Below are 19,006 nucleotides of genomic sequence, written 5' to 3'. Positions count from 1 at the left end.
ACCACTTTTGACCAAGGTAAGCCATATTTACATGTTTAGCTTCTTGGCTCCACATGTGATGATGTATGCTTTCGTTGATAGCGTCGCGAATGTTTATCACTGAGTGTTGAGGTGGGCACCGTTAGATTCAGTGTCTCCAGGACACCAAAAAATAGTGTTTGGTTGTGCATCTAGGATAAGTAATAAGGGAGTTCTGAGTGAGTTTATGTGCCTTTGTAGGTTACGTTTTTTCGTCGAGGCTAATTCAGAGGCTGAGTGCTAGCATTGTGGGTTTTTTTTGAAAAAAAAAATTAAAAATATCAGTTAGCTGAGTTTCTTCCCGTTACATGGATATAACACATTCATAGTTTTATTCAATATTAAGATTCCTTAGACGTTGTTTCCTGCAAATGACGCGTTTATCCGCCCGGTACCGGGGGGAAGGCGTGAAACAGGTTTTAATATTCTTTTTGTTAAATATTTTTTGTTATATTTTTCATTAGTTTTACCAAAATAACTTGATTTAATTGTATTTAAAATAACATTTCCAAAGAAATAAATCCTTCAAATCTGCCTGTTCAGTTTCTGTTGGAATGTGAAGGGTTAAATGCCGTCTCTGCGAGTTACTGTGAAGACGGGAGAGCTTGTTGGTCCCTCTGTACATTCACAGAGGGCCCGCTATAGTAACTCAACGAGAGAGTAATGTCAATTGACAGTACAATTGACCAATCATATCCTCCCTCTAAATGGGTGGGCTTTATGTTAGCGGACTTTATGACAAGTTCCGCCCGCTGTGAAGTCTATGCAAGTGGTGCAGGGTTATGGCTAGAAAGGATCCGTCTTGTGTAAATATGACGTCACGTTCTCGTTGTAACACTCGTTGTAATCGGAGCGGCTCGGAAACACATCTACAGCAGTAATATGCAACATACACATTAATATATTAATATTAATACATTATATTAATAATAGAGAAACATCAGACATAATAGTAAAATACTGAAAGGGAACATGTTATTGCACCAGGAGCTATCTTGGGACTTTTACTGCGACAACGTTGACTTGCCTGTGAATACAAAATAAACCATAGTGTTGGTGATCTACAGTGTTGTCATTCTTCTTTGAACAGCAAGACCGCTAACATCCTATTTCAACAATCACACTCCCTGTAATTGACATACTTAATAGATAGTTTAGCTTCTCACCATCATTTGCTGTGGCCCACTGATGTTAACGATCGTAACTGAAAGGCTGCCTGCCAAACGTAAACATTCAGCCACGTGACTTGCAAACTCTCGCGAGAGTTTTACACAAGACGGATCCTTTCAAGCCATAACCGTGGTGCAGTGACGCGACCTAAAACCCGGAAGTAAGCTGCGCTCAGGTTCCCTCGACTTAATTCATTTGTAATTGTTACTTGGCTGTGGGTGCCCTGTCATGATAGGTGTTTATATAAATGGTGTTGTTTTGTGTGGTAGACTGAGGGTCGCTGTCATTGATGCGTTTGGCACCCCGGGCCGTTGTTTTGATATTCCGCCGTGACGTAGTAACTCTTCTTTTTTTTCGAGGGAAGGGGGGGGGGGGTCAGAGGGCCTAGGTATAAAAGTCACGGCTCGCCACTGGTTGAGGGCTTTCTTAGAATTTTAGCTTATGGCCTCTCCAGTTGAACTTTTCTTGAACTGTGACCCTGTTTTTTTCCATACTCCACATGGCTTATACCAAAAAGGCGCTTTTGCTTTTCTCTTTGACACCAAATCCACCGCGGACGTCTCTTTAGCTCTCGACACCTGATAAGTGAAATCTGAGTCCTGCTAACATGTGGGGTGACCCTTTCAATTTATATTTGCACCGTTCAACCATCGTCCGTTTGAGAATTGATTGCAGCTTAGTAATTTGAAAATTAAAGTTGTTATGTTTGATGTAAATCAACTATAAATAAACTATAAATTGCGTCACTCGCTACTCTCTTTATAACATGTAAAATCACATTACAACGTACCCCAGTCCATCTGCCTACCCTTTAGCAAGTATACAGGATAGCTGCCTGAAGTGGTCGTTTGGCTCAGGGGAGGGGACGCGGATCAGTGAAACTTCCTGCAAACTCGTGGGGACTCAGAGGAGCCGACGGCTCCTAACCGTAATAGCATAGCAGATCCAGAGATCCATACTCGTCATGTGTACGAGCATAGCCCCTCCTCCAGCACCCGGCTCCCGCGGCTATATTATGCACAAGTCAACAGCAGACTCGCAGATTCGCAAATCCTGACTCACTGTGCAAAACACAGCAGACTCGTGCGGACACAGAGCCGTAACTGTATAGCAGCAGATCCAGAGATCCAGCAGACTCGTCCTCATGCACGAGTCAACAGCAGACTCAGATTTGCCAAATCGCAAAATAACCCTTTTTTTTTGTGATCAACATTTTTTATTAAAGCAAAATACACTGTGTAGCGGAGGTTAATATAACGTCAGTTTAATATGCTCGTGAAATGCAACAACTTTTCGGTTTCACCGATAGGATTTCTACCCTCTTGGTGATGCTGACTCATATGACTCAAATGACTCGTATGATCCGGATCTCTTCAATGACTGACTCAGAAGACCCTGAGTCCGTAAAAGGATCCGGATTTGCCATCTCTAGTTTGATGATTGCGGGGGCTCCGCAATCATCAAACATAACAACTAAATTAAAATGATAGTCCTTTTTAATAGTTTTTGCATATATGCAAAAACTATTAAAAAGGGCTATCATTTTAATTTAGCAAAAAAACAGTTGGCAATAGTTGGTAATATTTGGACAATTGGTAATTAGTGTATCCCTGAACACCTCAGCCAGCCTAGTGCTGACCATGTGACCCGTGTAAGGCCAAGTTCAGGTGACAGTTCTCTATCTTCTCTCTTTGGCAGGCTAGGGCTGGTAGGCATATATATCTATAATGCAATAAAAAGGCTGCCTTCCCATATGGTGTATAATATATTTGCAAACCATGTACTGTATATCATGGTATTGGTATATTTAAATTGTACATGCTTTGGAAGTACTGTACTTACTAATAAGCCAAAAATGCAAATACGAAATTTGTATAAACGATTCAATCAATGTGCAATCTCAGAGTGTCTCTTCTCTTAAAACAACGCTGCATGTACAATACACACTGGTCAATAACACACACACCTAACACAACATGCAAATAGGCACAAGGTTCACTCCATACAGCATGAACACATGCGCATAGCACCCCCAGAGCCTGTGCACACAGTGCACCGCCCGACAGCGGCTGTGATGAGCAGGCAGAAAGGAGAGCCTCTCTGGGCATAAATATGTCCGGCGTTAAGATATACAACTGGCAATTCCATCTCCAGTTGAAGCCTCGCCGATTGCTTTTTGCCCCTTCCCTGCAACTCATGCAGGCGTGCAACACACACAGACAGAAACGTGGCCTTGCACCTGTGCATGCACGAAACAGGCACATAATACACACACAATGAGGCAGGGGTCAAAGAAGGGATATGAAACCAAATGAAAATGACCTCTCAGTTTAATTGAGGATTATGCAACACATCCATCCATCATACATTGATGCTTTGTGCAGCGGAGCGGCAACCTACACCCAAGGAAGAGGTCTCTGCCTCACAGAGAGCAATGTACCTGGTCACAGCAGATCACTGTGATCACCATGATATAATGTTTGAAAGAGGACATATTGGGCTCATCTTCAGGTTCACATTTGTATTGTGTGCCTCTACTGTCACATGTCTCCATGCTTTAATGTTCAGATTTGCTCTTTATATTTCTCATACTGCCTGTGCTGCAGCACCTCTTTTCACCCTCTGTCTAAAACCAGAGCCCACTCTGATTGGTAAGCTGGCCAGCTCTGCTGTGATTGGTCCACTGCTTAGAGATGTCCCTCACCTTAGCCTATCAAGTACAATGTGTTGGAGCGCTAGCCAATAGAAGCGCAAGTGGTTTGTAGTGATGTCACTATTTTAGAGGAGAAAACATAGGAGACGTTACAGGCAGGGGAGGGGGGGTGAGACTACACGCCAAACATAAGTCCACCTTTAGCTTAGCACTGGTAATGCATAGCTATGCAACGGTGATGTAGTTCGTTCATGAACTATCATAGTATTTAAATTCTGCCGATTGCATTTACACTTCAAGAATCATAAAAGTGGTGTAAACATAAAATATTATCCTGCTGAACAAAACGTGTTAGTACCATACATGTTTGTTAACACAGATCTTTTGTTGAGCCCTTGCAATGATAAGTTCCATGTCGGACTACAAACATACGTCACCACTGCACCACCATTGGGAAAGTAGTAACAAACATATTTTCAAAAGGGCTATTTGTAGAACTGCAATGCAGGGACACTTCCATCAGCTGGCAGAACTGTTGTGATGAAACTGCATAAACTAAAACCTGCTTTTGCACTATGCAAGGCTGCACCTGCACCTACCTACACATGTGCAGAAACTATCCTGAAAACACCACACCTGCTCAGTCAAACGCCGTAAGAACATGAACTCCTGGCCCACAACTAACATGATCCTAAAGGAGTTTTTTGCTTTATAATTTCTGGATTAGTCAAAGTACATAAACGTTATGATATGACACAGCAAGTGCACATCAAAGTTCTTGAAACTCTTTATGAAGGCAAAAGCAACTTTAATATGATATGGAAGTTGTAGAGTTTGCTTGAAGCTGAAGTTTCAATATGTTGTTCTCATACAGCGTCAAGTGTTTGGTAAATCTGCCAAAAACACCTCGGAAGCAGAAATCCGTTTAAAAAGGCAGCGGTGGAGAAAGCTGATGCACACTCTCCAATAAACATAGCATGACTAATCCCTCCTCACAAATGACAAGGCCTAGTCATCCAGCTCACAATGAACGGTCTCCCTCTACAAGACTTCAAAGCGAAGCGTTTGCCACCATGCAGACTTGAGTGATGGGACTGCGTAGCACACAGGGTTAACCAAACAAGCAATTCCGGCGCAGCAGCATTTGCTAAAAAGCTCGATGGGGCCGGCTAAGCTCCTGTGATTGGCCTTTGTGTGTGAAAGTGACCACTTAAGTGCAATGCAGTCCCTCTTGAGTGTGTTCGGGGGCATAAGCACTTCCTCTGACTTTTCGCCTGCTCGCACTGTGTGTGTGTTTGTGAGCGTTCTTCAGAATGTATTGCAGTGTGTGTACATGCTCACTGGTGCATTCGTGGTTGTTTTGCTGTGTGTGCATGTGTGTGTAAAAGTGTGTGTTTTTGAAATGCCCTGCTTTACTTTGGTGCTATGGCGGTATATTTTAATGCCCCGTGTAAAAAGAATACTGGAGTTAAGCAGCTTTTGAAAGCGAGATTATTCACAGAATCATTGGTGCCTAACTAAATATTAGGTATCTCAATATAATGTGTAGTTGCCCACAACAACAGTGCATATTTGAACTCTTAAGCACAATGCTTTTGTCACGCTCCCCCATACATCTTTAAATACCGTTTTACAACTTTATAAACTAAGCATATATATTACTTCCCTCCTTTCAGTTTGATCATTTCCAATCACTGTTTACTGCGAACTGTTAAAAAATATACATGTATTTTTATATTGTATACATTAATTATCATTGAATGCATTATTTCATGTCTTTGATACTAATTTTGATATTTTATAGCGTGAACTGCTTCTCTATCATTTTTGTGCATACAACATTAACAACTTGAAACATGATCATTTACAATATAATCAAGAAAGACTCAACAACATTGATCAACTTTGAGCATTAGTTATTTTTCTCAAATTGTGCAGCCTTAGTTTACACCTTTTTTGTTCAAATAGTTTATGGCTGTTAGCCCTTTTGATACTTGGCAAATGTATCAGAACTATGAGCCAAACGATTGATTCAAATGGATTGATTAGGATCTTATTCCAATCAAATACCATTGTCCATTCCTACATATATATCATCGGTGTCCCACTCCCTGCCATCGAGGACATCCAGGGGATACGGTGTTTGCAGAGGGCGCACAACATCTTCAAAGACACCTCTCATCCTGCTAACTATCTGTTTGTCCTCCTACCCTCGGGGAGGCGCCCCAGGAGATACGGTCCAAGACCAGCAGGTTCAGGGTCAGCTTCTTTACCCTGCTGAACTCTGCTCGCTGATAGACTCAAGCCCATACCCACCACCCACCTGTTTATATATTTTACTGTCAATGCCGTTTACACTGTATATATTCATCTGTTTATAGCCTATATATAATTATTCTATTTATAATAATTCCATTTATAATTATTCTTATTATGTAGATTCCTGCACTACTATTTTGCACTTCTGGTCAGATGCTTAAACTTACATTTCGTCACTAGTACATGTACTATGTAATGACAATAAAGTTTAATCTGAATCCGATATAATCAATGGGTTTTCAACAGGGGGCTTCTGACCCCTAGGGGGTCTTGAGAGACACTGCAGACAAATTGTTTCATGATGAAAGTGTGACTTTAATAGGTTTGTTTGTAATATTTTAAAAAGGATACATAGATTGTAGACCCAGGGGATCTTAGCCTTAAACAGTTTAAAGACCTCTGCAATAATGTCTCAAATAGTCAAATTCATAGAATGCTGTCCTTTATTGTGTTTTGCCCTTGTATTGGTTTGAAAATACTTTTTGTTTAAATAATCCTCATAAGGTAATTGTTTTGTAAAGTAAGCAAACCTTGCTAGCATTTGGAACAATTCCTGATTAGATTAAGCAATAAAGGCTCACTGTGACCTTTCCATATACAGGTTTTTATCAACATTACCTTACTGCAGCAAATGAAGGCTCCAAATGTAACAATTGCTGTTTGACTCACAGAATGTCTGCTGGAAAAAAGATAAATTGATCAATGTTATGCAGGGGGGTTTCTGTGGTGCTGCCTCCCAGTGAAAGCTGCTCAGCCAGCAAGTACAGCCATTACGTTTCCCCTGTATCCTATAACCATAACCCATAACCATTAGTGTCTTTGTCTGGGAGAGTCTTCACTTACATTAATGGCATAACATGAATACTTTGATATGGATTTGAGTGGCTTTATGTGTGATTTGCAGTTTTCACCAACTAAGCTAAAGGCGGCTACCGTTGTTTTTTACTTGTATAAGTTTCAGACATTAATATGTGGGTGACTACTGATGTATTTTAAGTTGTAGAACAAACTAGAACATCTCAAGAAACCCATGACTTTGAATGGGAATCAGAAGTGGTAAAATGCTAACTCATTTCAGGGTTGTAGGACTCATTCCTGCATCACTCATTAGAGATCCAAGATGTCTTCCTCACTCACATATTTGAACGCTGCCAATGGTAGCTAAGTATTCTTTTATGGATCCCTAGCTAATTTATAGCTTAAAATAGTAAACGTGCAAATATAGAGTGATGTATTTTAGTACACTTCTTCAATATGTGGTGCTTCTGCCTCCTACCTAACACAACCTAAATGCTACGTTAATCCGTTGTGTGTGTGAGACAGGAAGAGGGATGTGTGTCCCCCATCAGTGAAGGGCGAGTCCTTCAGCACACGGGGTCAGTGCTCTAATCTGAGGAGGTGATGATATTGTGAGGATATTTAATGAGAGGATAAAAGCAGAAGCGAACGGGGGATGAGTATTAGCCTTTTTAGATATCATTAAACATTAATACTGTCAGGGGGCTGGAGCACACTGGGGTGCTTTTCATTGACTTTCATGCTGCGTGCTAATAGACTATCACCTCTGGGGACCTACACTCACACCCCCCCGCCACCCGCCACCCGCCACCCCCCACACCCAGCTCTCGGTATGGTGCTAAACTAAAGCTAAGAGAATATCAGATTGCCACTTTAAAGGATAAGCTTAAAGTGTGTGTGTGTGTGTGTGTGTGTGTGTGTGTGTGTGTGTGTGTGTGTGTGTGTGCATGTGCGCGTGTGCGTGTGTGTGTGTGTGTGTGTGTGTGTGTGTGTGTGTGCGTGTGTGTGTGTGTGTGTGTGTGTGTGTGTGGGTGGGCGTGTGTGCGTGTGTGTGTTAATTGTAGATTGTGTGAGGTCATGCACCCTCTCTCCTGCTCTCTTTACGTCTTTTGCTCATGATGTATGATATACGCGGAACCATTGTAAAACTATTAAAAGGCCCTGAAGAGACTAGCATATATTAACCCGGTACTTAATCCTGAGCAGCACTTCAAATACTTTACTACACAATGATATTTTGTGAACATTTCCAGAGTAATGCTTGAAGTATTTAGAAAATGACTTTGGCTCAAGTCCTTCTCTCCAGTTATATGATCTATCCATACATAATTAGTTAAAGTGATGTTGTGTGGATTGTTTAGTGTCTATAGACAAATGAGACTTCTCAGTCATTATTTAGAAGCCTGTTTGTGTTCTCTGAATAATGCAGTTCAGAGTTTTCTTAATGATCAATGTGATTAAATTCTTCCTTCAATTTATCGTTTGATCTCTAATAATGTCACAAAGTTGTAAAAATGCCCATCACAGTTTCATTAAACTGATTGTCTCGTAAATGAACAGTTTAATAGGCCAAATATTCAGTTTCTTAATTAATGACATCAAAATGAAGCACAATTAAGAAGAAGTTGGAACCAAGCAATTAGAAAAAAAGACTAATTTGACCTACTATCGAAATATCTGCAATTTAAATACTGACTTGATCAACAGTTTATTTGTTTAAATGTTCACAAATGTACAGTTCATGTGCAGTTAAACTTAAACCGCATTTATCTTGTTATCTTGTGAGTCATTATGTACATGTTCACATATGGGGGCCTTCATATGTCAATATAAATATTGTTATTCTATTTTATTGCACCTTTTTTTGTTTAACCTCTGTTTAGTGTTCATATTTGTACTCTATTTCAGTTTATTTTATTGCACATTTTTACTGTCACTTGTTATGCTTATATAAATATTGCTATTCCATTTATTTTATCACACTTTTCTTACTTAAACTTCTTATGTTTATATACATATCTTTTTTCAATGATATTTCATTATAATTGAAAATGTTTTTCCTAAACTCAAGTTTCTATAAATATTTTTATTTTTTGTTATTCGAAAATGGAGCAACTGTCACAAAGCCGAATTTCCTTGGGATACATTAAGTTTTCTGATTCTGATTATTCTTATATTAGCTTTTTTAATTTATGTTCTTACAATTACTTAAAATACACCAGCTGCAACTCAGTATCTCCAAACTAAATGGTGTTTGTCCTATGAAGCACCAACAGAGGGCAGTGGTGCCCTTTGAAAGAAAAGAGGCAGCACGTGCACTCTCCATCCTTGAGTGTGTGTGTGTGTAAATATCATGCACAGCTGGGCGTGGCGGGGGATAGATGACACAGTGGGGGACGGGTATATGCTGATGTAGGTAGCTGGTACTGTACAAACCTATACATCTCACTGACACCAAAGATTAACTAATGATTTTCATTCACAGGAATTCCTCTCCTCTCCTCCCCTGGAACGCTGTCTGTCAACTACTCAACTGCACAATGTAAGAGACACTACACTGATGAAGTATTCAATAATTGCCTTGATTAGGTCCCATGTCATGGCCATTTCTACCGATCATAATTCCATTGTTGAGGTATACTAGAATAGAACTCACATTGGTTTCTCATACAGCATCTTTGTATAGTATGTGTATTCACTCTCTGTCCTACACGCCTTGTTGGAGCTCCTGCCCCCCCCCTCCCTATGAGCCCACTGTGCTCTGATTGGTCAGCTCGCCCACTCTGTTCTGATGAATCTACCACTATGGTCTACCACCGTCACAGCGGAACATCAGTGATTATGTGTTACAATGGCGTTAGCAACCAGAAAATGACACCAGTAAGGACAAACAGATGAGAATGCTGCGTGGGGTCTGGGTGCCGTGTTGGCGGGACGTTGCGCGGCTCGCTGCTGCGAGGAGCGGACAGTGTGAGCTGTGTTCATTTCCTGCTTGCTGCGTGGGGTCTGCGAGACACGCGGGAAGGGGGGGGGGGGGTGCTGAGGAGGCTGCAGCACCCCCATCTGCAAGCCCCACTAGCACCTGCATCCCCAAACGCGGCGCACCTACAGTGTAAGGGCGCTACAGTTTCGCCGCTGCGAGGCTCCACTAGCACCCTACCCCCCCCGCCCCCCCGCGCGCGCGCGTCACATTTTCGCCGCAGAGAGAGTGTGTGTGTGTGAGGAGCTCCACTGATTGGGTCCATTGGGTATGGGCACGTCACTGTACCCAGGAAGAAAAAGAGAAATCTCCAACGAGGCGTTCTGGGGCAGCATAGACAGGTCTTTTCTGTGTTAGAGTTTTACTCGCTATAGGGTGTACTTTGAGGGTTTGTGACTCTGCAGACCGTTTACATGCATAAACACCTTCATAACAGACAAAGGGACGGGTAATAACCGGAAAAGCTTGACATGGGACCTTTAACCTTCATGCCTTTACTAATAACTAATTCAGTGCTAACAGCAGAGTGAATGTTGTGCTTTCACATGTGCTGTCTTCAAAGCAGTATTCTCCTTTTCCCCACAGATACGCTGAAGTCACTCCCACAGTTTATTTGATCTAAGGCGCTTCTGCTAGGCGGGCGCAGCAGAGTAAGTGATGGTGGTGTTGAATTTGATTCAAAAGATTAAACCTCTTTTTTTTTTTAAAGACAGCCTGGATCACAATCCATCCAACTTGTATTCATATTTCGACATAACAAACAACATATTCCGATGCAAAGGCAGGCCCTCTGATTAATGAAGCAGTGGATAGAATCGATTTACCAAGACAGAAATAACTGTCCGGCGTGTTTCATCTTTAATGTGATATTTCAACAGACAGAAGTCCAGAAGGAAAAGAGAATCTAATGGTTACAAAAAACATTTGTACAAAAACATGTACAAAGGTACAACAAAGTACACTATTTACATTCTATGTGTACACCCTGCCCAACTTTTACTTTGTTGGAAGCACCTTTTTACAGCAACAAGTCTTTGTAAATAAGTCTCTCGGCTTTTATATTTTATACCAGTCCTCTTCGAAAAAAAATGTCCTGACACAATGTACATTATGTGGGGACATTTCCTTGTCTGAAGCCATACCTTGGCTGAAGTCGACTTGGTGTTAGTCATGATGAAATGTGAAATTCCTTCTGTTCCTTAGCTTTTTGACACCAGAAGGTTTTCTGCAAATATATGGCATACAACCCGGAACAAAGGTCCCAAGGTTAGAATCAATCTGGATGTTGCAGTGGTATAGCATATACTGTAGTGTAACCACTCTGACACAAAGGCGCTCCACTCCTCAGCATAATAAGTTCTCTGTTAGATCACCATTATTCAGCCAACACCTCCTGTTGAAAACTCCCCGTCTTGTTAACCCCATTAACCACGTTGTCATGTCTTAACCCTGTGATGTGTTCAGGTGCAGACTTTAGTCTCCCCATTCTGCTGGAAGGCTGCCAGCCACAGGTCACATGACCTGGAAGAAAAAACCTGGGAGACTTTTGGGATCCCTTTTCGGTGAGACACACCTTCTCATTGTTATTGCGAGCACACAATACGAGCATGACTGATGGGTCGCTCTATTTTGAAAGAAAAGCAATGAATGAGTCTAGGTTTGCTTCAGAAAGTATTGATCCTGTACAGAAACACTGACTTTGCCAAGAAAAACAAATGTATGTATTGATATGGTATACTTATATTCTGTTTTAAAGCGTTTTTGTAGTGCTCCAACTTATCAGACACTTCGTACTTCATTGTAACCTCTCTTTTCATTGGGCTTTAGCATGGGCTGCTTATCAACCTGAAGGGAAGTCCAAAGGCTGATGAGCTGACCTCTGTGCGACACCACGTTGCTCTGGAGTCCTGTATGCCCTGGGAAACAACACCCAGCGCAAATCTGGTGAGTAAAGACACTCCTTTGAGCGGTCAATGGTAATTGACTGTTAAAGGGCCACTTTAAGCCTCTAATTGATGAGATGAGCTCCTCCATTACAGAGAGGTTTAAGCAAGCAGGTTTCCTCAGAAGTTGTATAAAGCTGATGTCATGGGCTGTGTCACTGGCCTTGATGCGTGAGAAGATTTTGAATTAGCCTTACTATCAATGCTATAATGTGAAGAATTTGTGTAGTTGCCCATTAATGAGAAATGTTTTGTGCTCATGACTGAACATCCAATATTCGCTCATCATTTCTCAAATATTCTCCAACCACTTCTTAAATTGTATCTGTATCCAAAATATAATGCTGACATCATGCAGTTTTTTGTTTTTTTTGCATTTGATAAAAAACAAAATTGTTGAACTTAAAGATGAAAATATATGTTTCTGTCTGCATTTTATGTTTGCTCAAGTTGATCGAGGCTGCATTACAAAATGTTTTCAATGAAATGTAAACTAAATGTCTCATTAGACATTTAAATAAAGAAAACGTAGATACAATTCAATCCATTTGACTTGCACCTATCATTTATCAGAAGATCTTGTTTCAGAGAGAGAAAGTTAACTATCAAAAAAAAGAAAATACATTAACAATGTTTCGAGTCCCAGTTTGTGCAGCCCATTGTAAAACAGGTCAAATGTTTTCTGCTGCACTCTAAAGTTGGCCTTTTCATCATTTTCCCCACCTTGCTAAATGTTCTCTCAGCAACTTCATTTTTTTGTCAGCATCTATTTGATTTGGGTTTTTTCTGCAATTCTTCTACTAAACCCGTTTTTCCTCTTATTTTCACAAATAGTCACCAACTACTGGACTAGGGGTTCAGCTAAAGCAAAGGTAAATTGGTTTAGGATCAGATCCTTGGTTTCCAGTTGTGGCTTGGTTTTATGCCTCTTCTTTGCTCATCTCAAGAGTCACTTCTTCGACAACGCCCAGTTTGTTGATCACATTTGAGTTGACATGCATTGTTCTAGGGTTGGACATGTAGATTTCTTCCTGCTTCGGCCTAAGCATCATCTGCTTGTGTGAACAATGTAGTTCCAGTTGATGGGAACAGTTTGACTGATTCAAGTCTTCTTGAAGGTTTTCGGACTATTTTTGCAAACACAATGTGGTTGAAATGCATTGCACATGTCCTTCAGTGCTCTCTTATATGATGCAATATATGCTCTGCAGCTGAAGTCTCATGCATTTGATCATGTTTGCACATCAGTCTGAGCACAAGCACCTCTCTGTCTTGGTTGATATCGCAATGGATCATCCTGTAAAGAAACAGCCTGCTGATGTAGTCGGAGCCAGAAATGTAAGAGTACCATTTCCTTTCCTTGTGATGGTCTATCTATACCAGTGGTTCCCAAACTATTTGTGCCCAAGGCACACCAAAGGACAAGTAAAAAATCTCAAGGCACACCTATTGTGCAAAATAGCCCTTATAACACGTGTTATCACTCATATCATGTAAAATATCTGTAAATGTGCATAATTATTTACTAATGCCAAATAAAATGTGACAAAGACAACTATATTACTCATGAAATATTTATTAACGAAATATTTCAGAAATTAATTTGAAACTTTATCAAATTAGGCTTCATCAAAGCAGCAACACACTCATTTAAACCAGACAGGTCACAAAATTAAAAATTGTGGAGGATCAGGCTTTGGTGGTCGGCTCCCATCTCGGCGCACAGCTGGGAGAAGAGGCGAGATTTCAGGGGCCTTGATTTGATGTAATTCACCATCTGCACAGCCTGATTCAGCACCTCAGTCAACTCCGGGGGCATGGTTTTGGCAACTAATGCCTCTCTATGCAAAATGCAGTGGTTTGTCACGATATGTGGGTTTTGTGCTCTCACCTTAGCAATAAATCCTTTCACTCTCCCCGTCATGCTTGCCGCACAATCTGTGCAAAGACTGACGCACATATTCCAGGTCAGACTGTTCTCTTTGAAATAGTTATTAGTTACCCTGAATATTTCTTCTCCCGTAGTATGGCTTTCCATTTCTTTGCAAAAGAAAAACGTCTCTTTGATAGAGTCAGCATCAACATATCTGAGGTTTGCCAGAAGTTGGGCAGCCCCACTTATGTCAGTAGATTCGTCTATTTGTAGGGAAAATCTGCCGCTCGCCTGCAGTGCCATAAGACAGGTAACTTTCATGATACTGTCTGCTGACAGTTTTTTTCCTCTTTTCTTTCGGTGGTGGGTTGTCGGCAGTCTCTGCACTGGTGGTTGGTGGTTTGCTCCGCACAAGAAAGCGCTCCATTTTCCCTCTTGCGTGTTTCTGTGTTTTAATGTTGTCCTTCAGCCTTCGATGTGTCACAGTCTTATAATTCCCACCTGCAACTGCGTTAACAGCGAAATATGGGGTTCTGTGAGGATTTTTTTTTAAAGAATTGTTTTTAGGTATAGAGTTTGCCTCTGTATTATGAAATGAGTGCATACAAAGTACTGATATAGTAAATTAAAAAATAATAATTGTTGTGTAGTTGTATATTGCAATAATAACGTATGGTTGTCACAAAATCCCACGGCACACCCGGACTTGCCTCACGGCACACCAGTGTGCCGCGGCACACCGTTTGGGAACCACTGATCTATACAATGTATCATCATATTCCCTACCCTATCATTCTGTGGGGAAAGAAGAATGGGGTCCAGCATTCTATGTCGCAGTCAGTGCTTTTTTTCAAAACCTTTTTGTACACAATTTCCAGCATCTCTTTGTGGTAGTAGATCTCTGTGGCAAAAAGTTCCATCCTTAAAGTGTCAATTCGTTTCCACCGAGATCCAATTCATACCATTTTCTTTGAGAATCAAACAACCGTGTCACAGTAGGGCGAACAAGTCCTCTCTAGCAGCATCTTCTTTTTTGTTCCGAGCCTTATTATAGGCGGGGAAGTGGTGACACTTCCAAATGTTTGTGATGTATTCTTTATTCAGCATTTCAGCCTCAATGCTCACCAAGTCGCTACAGATATTGCACATGCCCTTTGCTGGTGCTGGCTCTGTGAAAAACTGCCATAAGGGACTACATTTGCTCAGCCATCTGATATCAAAACAGAAAAAAAGGCAAGGTGACTATCTGGTTTGTAAATACATTTGAGAACGGTCATTACAAAGGACAAACTAGTCAACTGAGAATTTAGTTGCGTCTTAGCAAGAGCTTCATTGTTTCTGTAGAGAAGAAGAAAAGTAATACATTTGATCAAAAGGAGTTGGTAAGATCTCAAAAGATTAATCAGGACACATCATATTTGTTTGGTTTATTATTAGTTAATGTAATGCAATTAGTCATCATAAGGGCTATTTACAATTTATTTATCAAAATACAAGAATTGGAGTTAATGTATTTGGTTATTTTCATCTATGACAGAAGTTTGTTAAAATATAAACAATGACGTAAAGTCTGTACTTTTAAATACTTTAGCTTAAGAACTATATTGCATTCATTTGTAGTTTAGTGTGTGTTGTCACATTAAACTGCTGATAATATTTTAAGGGCACGCTCACACGTGTTAAATCAACATTTGTCTCTGGTTCATTACTATTCTAAGTGAGTGAAGGGCTGACAAATGTTTTGCTTACGAATGGCGAACAAAATGCAACTCGGTTTTGCAAGAAGATCATCTTTGGTGAACTTTCAGCCAGGTAAATAAATACTTGTGTCAATTACAGTCCATTCGCAAATGTGTGACTGTGCCCTAGGGCTAAACAGAAACGTATCTCTGTTAGCCAATGACATCATAGGACTCTGCTAGCTATGGCTGCTTACAGCTAGCTGTCACTCCTCCTGAGGACAAAAGACTAACCTATTTATAGTAATGAGCACTTGCAATAGTAAAACCAAGCTAGAAATTGAAATCTTCAAATGTTTCTCTCCGGTAACATTCCACCCAGCATTGAATGGCAAATGTATGCCATTTAACCAGGCCTCCAAATATCATCTCTCAAGCTTGGATTCATTACTTAAATGTTTTTTTAGATGCTTCATTGTGATGTCTATCAACATTTGTAAAAGTAAAGTTCCACTGCACTACTTTAAACTGTGAGGTGTGGGGAAGAATTCCTTAGGCAGACTTTACCCTTTGTCGATGAAACAGCTTTTTAGATTTGACCGAGGTCAGGGGTTACTAAGGAAAAGCCCTACAGGCAGGTTTCAAAATATCCTGTCAACATCACATCCTAATAAATACACACAAAGCTTAGAAGTCAAATGATAAAGACAACTTTATTTTGAAAGACATTTGAACACCCTTGGCGATAAAGTAGGGTTGAGTGATTAGTTCAAATTAAAAAGCTCAACTACCAGTATTTGCCTATTCATTATGCAGGTGTCTGTGCCGCACACACACACTCAGGGGAAGTCTCAAATCCCAACATGCCATTTAAAAAAAAATGCAATCATGGAATGGTTTGGTGTAGGGCTGTGCAATTAATCGTATTTTAATCTCGAATAAAAAATGATTATTTTGCTGCGTGCTCTTTCACCCCTCCCTAAAAGCCCTCTCGGCCAGGTTGTGAGTGACAATAGTTGTGTGAGTTCAGCGCGAGCGAAGATGGCAGAACAAGAGCAACTCGTGAACAAGAAAGGTAAAACTAATTCCGCTGTTTGGAAATACTTTTGGTTTAAGGAGTCGGACGGTGAACACAAAACAGCACAGTGCAGCAGGGGCGGACTGGCCATCTGTGTTCTGGAGAATCACAGACGCTTTTTTTAAACGTCATCATTTCAGTTACACTGACAGGCAACAGATGTCCACAGTTACAAACTTAATAGGAAAACCATCATGTTTGATAAAACGAAAACGGGATATTAAAGTCATATTTGTTGAAGCCTTTGGTGCAGCACAGCCATATTCAGCCTCAGTATGTCGACTTTTGACTCCAATGTAAAGTCAGCTGTCTCTGTTGGGATAAAAGGCCCATCAACACACTACACAGAGACTCAGATACTCGTACAGCTGTGCATAAGTTGAACTTCTTTGCACTTCTTGCATCTGAATCATATTTTTATAATATCACCAAACGTTCATGCTTTAGTCAGATGGAAGAGGAACTAACTGTGCACAAATTACTTTTGTAAAAAAAAAGAATTATGCACGGATATGAGCGTCTGTTTGCCTGTTTGTACTTGTATCCTTTGAGCATGCCTGCATCAACACATGTGTGTTTTGACTTTAAAGTTTTGCAGCAAAGCTTTTTACATTGATCCTCAAAAAAATAATATCTAAGCTGGCTCCCTCTAAAGAGCAATGTGTTCATCTGAGGAATAAAGTCAGCAGATACTGGCTGGCTCCATTTCATTACCCCATAGGGCAGGAATGTCCAAACTTCTTCAAAGAGGGAGATTGGATTATGTGAATATGCCCGCGGGCCAATAGTCCCCCCCTGACATTTTTTAAACATAAAAGTAACATAAAAATGCACTGTTATATAATGATTTTCATTGTCACAATTACCTTTATTTTTCAAATGGCAATTTAACCAAATATAAGCAACCAAAACACAATTCTGCCTTTCATTCATATCTGGAGAGTCAGATAACATTGAACAAACTATAGGGAATACCGTAAACTTTGTAGCGGTAGTGACCTTTTTTTTATTAAGTGGGGTGCCAGTCAGAATCAGGTCTGACAAATAGGAATCTAAAATATTCAACAAAAATTGTTCAGTCAAACCATACACAAATAAATTAATTGGGGAAATATCTCCACCATCACCGAAATGCAATTCAAAATAAATCACACATCAATTTCCATTTTCGTCGGATATTTTTCATGGGGGAAAGTTTCGGAAAAAATCCTCTGTAGCAAAGAGTCCAGTTGGTTACAACCCCGACATAAATGTTATCCAGTTCATAGGCTAATTTCAATAGAAAACATAGAAAACACAAAAACTCGTGTTATGGTAATTTGAGTTTTGTTAAACAAACAAAGTCTTGGCTTTCCAAAAAAGTGACACTTATCCCCATATTTAGACAATAAATGTGTTTTTGAAGCTTATAAAGACAGGATGACAACTTCAGCAAACACCTTTCTTCTGATGATCGGGGTTTGGTCAGCCATCATATGTGACATATTTTGCTTAATATTTTGAGAACATTAAAAAAGGGGCCTTATAATGCTTTTTGCAGGTTTTCACTTTCCTGTAGTGTGTTATAGGTATCTAAATGGTCTGCAAAGGCAAGTTTCTCTCCCACACACCAAAACCGCCATGTTATGGTTTACTTCTACAGTTGCTCTGTCACGATCTTATGAAGGACCCAAATGCAGCACTCGAGAAACCAAGGAGTATTGGTAATGTACTTTATTGGTAATACTACCAGAGCAGAGGAATACCAGCAGAACAGTATCAGCCGGATGATGTGCAGGCCGACGAACCAGAGGACAGCGGGCAGAAGGTGAGTCAGGGCCGGGCAGAGGGTCAGGGAGCAGGCGAGGCGGTCAACGTAGGTACAGGCAGGGTCAGACAGCAGGCAAGGCAGGATAGTCCAGGGACAGGCAGGATCAGGGAACAGGCAGAGCAGGCAGGTCAGGGACAGGCAGGGTCGGAACCGGGTGGGCAATCTGGTGACAAACGCGTGAAAGACTAGCATGAAGACAAAGTACGATCTGGCAATGGGTGTGTGTCTGGTGAGGGTTTAAATACTGGCAGTAAAGCTAATGGGTGCAGAAGAGAAAGAGAGTGAGCAAAAACGTGGGTGTGGTTAACAGGTGAGACAGGTGAATGGAAAACTACTGGTGAATGATGGAGCAGAACTGTGACAGAACCCCCCCCTTAATGGACGGCTCCTGACGTCCCTAAACACTAATCTACAGAGGAGGGTGGGAGGTGGGGTTAGTACTCATCTGAAAAAGTTCTTTCGGCCTCCTTCTCCTGCCCCCTGTGGGAATCGGCGTCCTCATCAGAAGCAGGCCCCTCACTGTCCTCCTCGGAAGAGCTGACAGTATGTGGAGAGACTCTCCTAGTGTCTCTGCCCGTCGATGTGATGGCCTTAGAAGGTTGCTCGGGATTGCGCTGATGGAACTCTCTGATGAGCCGGGGGTCCAACACATGACGAGCTGGAACCCAAGACCTCTCCTCAGGGC

General features: G+C 41.0%; 1 protein-coding gene across 4 annotated transcripts in view; it reads left to right on the top strand.

Annotated features, from left to right (window-relative positions):
- Positions 1–19,006, top strand: part of LOC117485691 (poly(rC)-binding protein 3-like) — an 87,246-nt gene that overhangs the window by 25,912 nt on the left and 42,328 nt on the right. For all 4 annotated transcript variants that reach the window (XM_034134336.1, XM_034134335.1, XM_034134334.1 and 1 more), the window contains exons 2-5: positions 9,444–9,500; positions 10,524–10,588; positions 11,403–11,500; positions 11,766–11,882. In XM_034134336.1, coding sequence (XP_033990227.1) covers positions 11,850–11,882 — 33 coding nt within the window. In that variant the 5' untranslated portion in view covers positions 9,444–9,500; positions 10,524–10,588; positions 11,403–11,500; positions 11,766–11,849. The remainder of the gene's footprint in view (positions 1–9,443; positions 9,501–10,523; positions 10,589–11,402; positions 11,501–11,765; positions 11,883–19,006) is intronic.

The sequence above is a fragment of the Trematomus bernacchii genome, unplaced genomic scaffold (assembly GCF_902827165.1).
Source record: "Trematomus bernacchii unplaced genomic scaffold, fTreBer1.1, whole genome shotgun sequence".
Classification (NCBI taxonomy): Eukaryota; Metazoa; Chordata; class Actinopteri; order Perciformes; family Nototheniidae; genus Trematomus; species Trematomus bernacchii.
The sequence above is the reverse complement of the archived record's forward strand: the minus strand, read 5'-3'. Positions and strand labels throughout refer to the sequence as shown.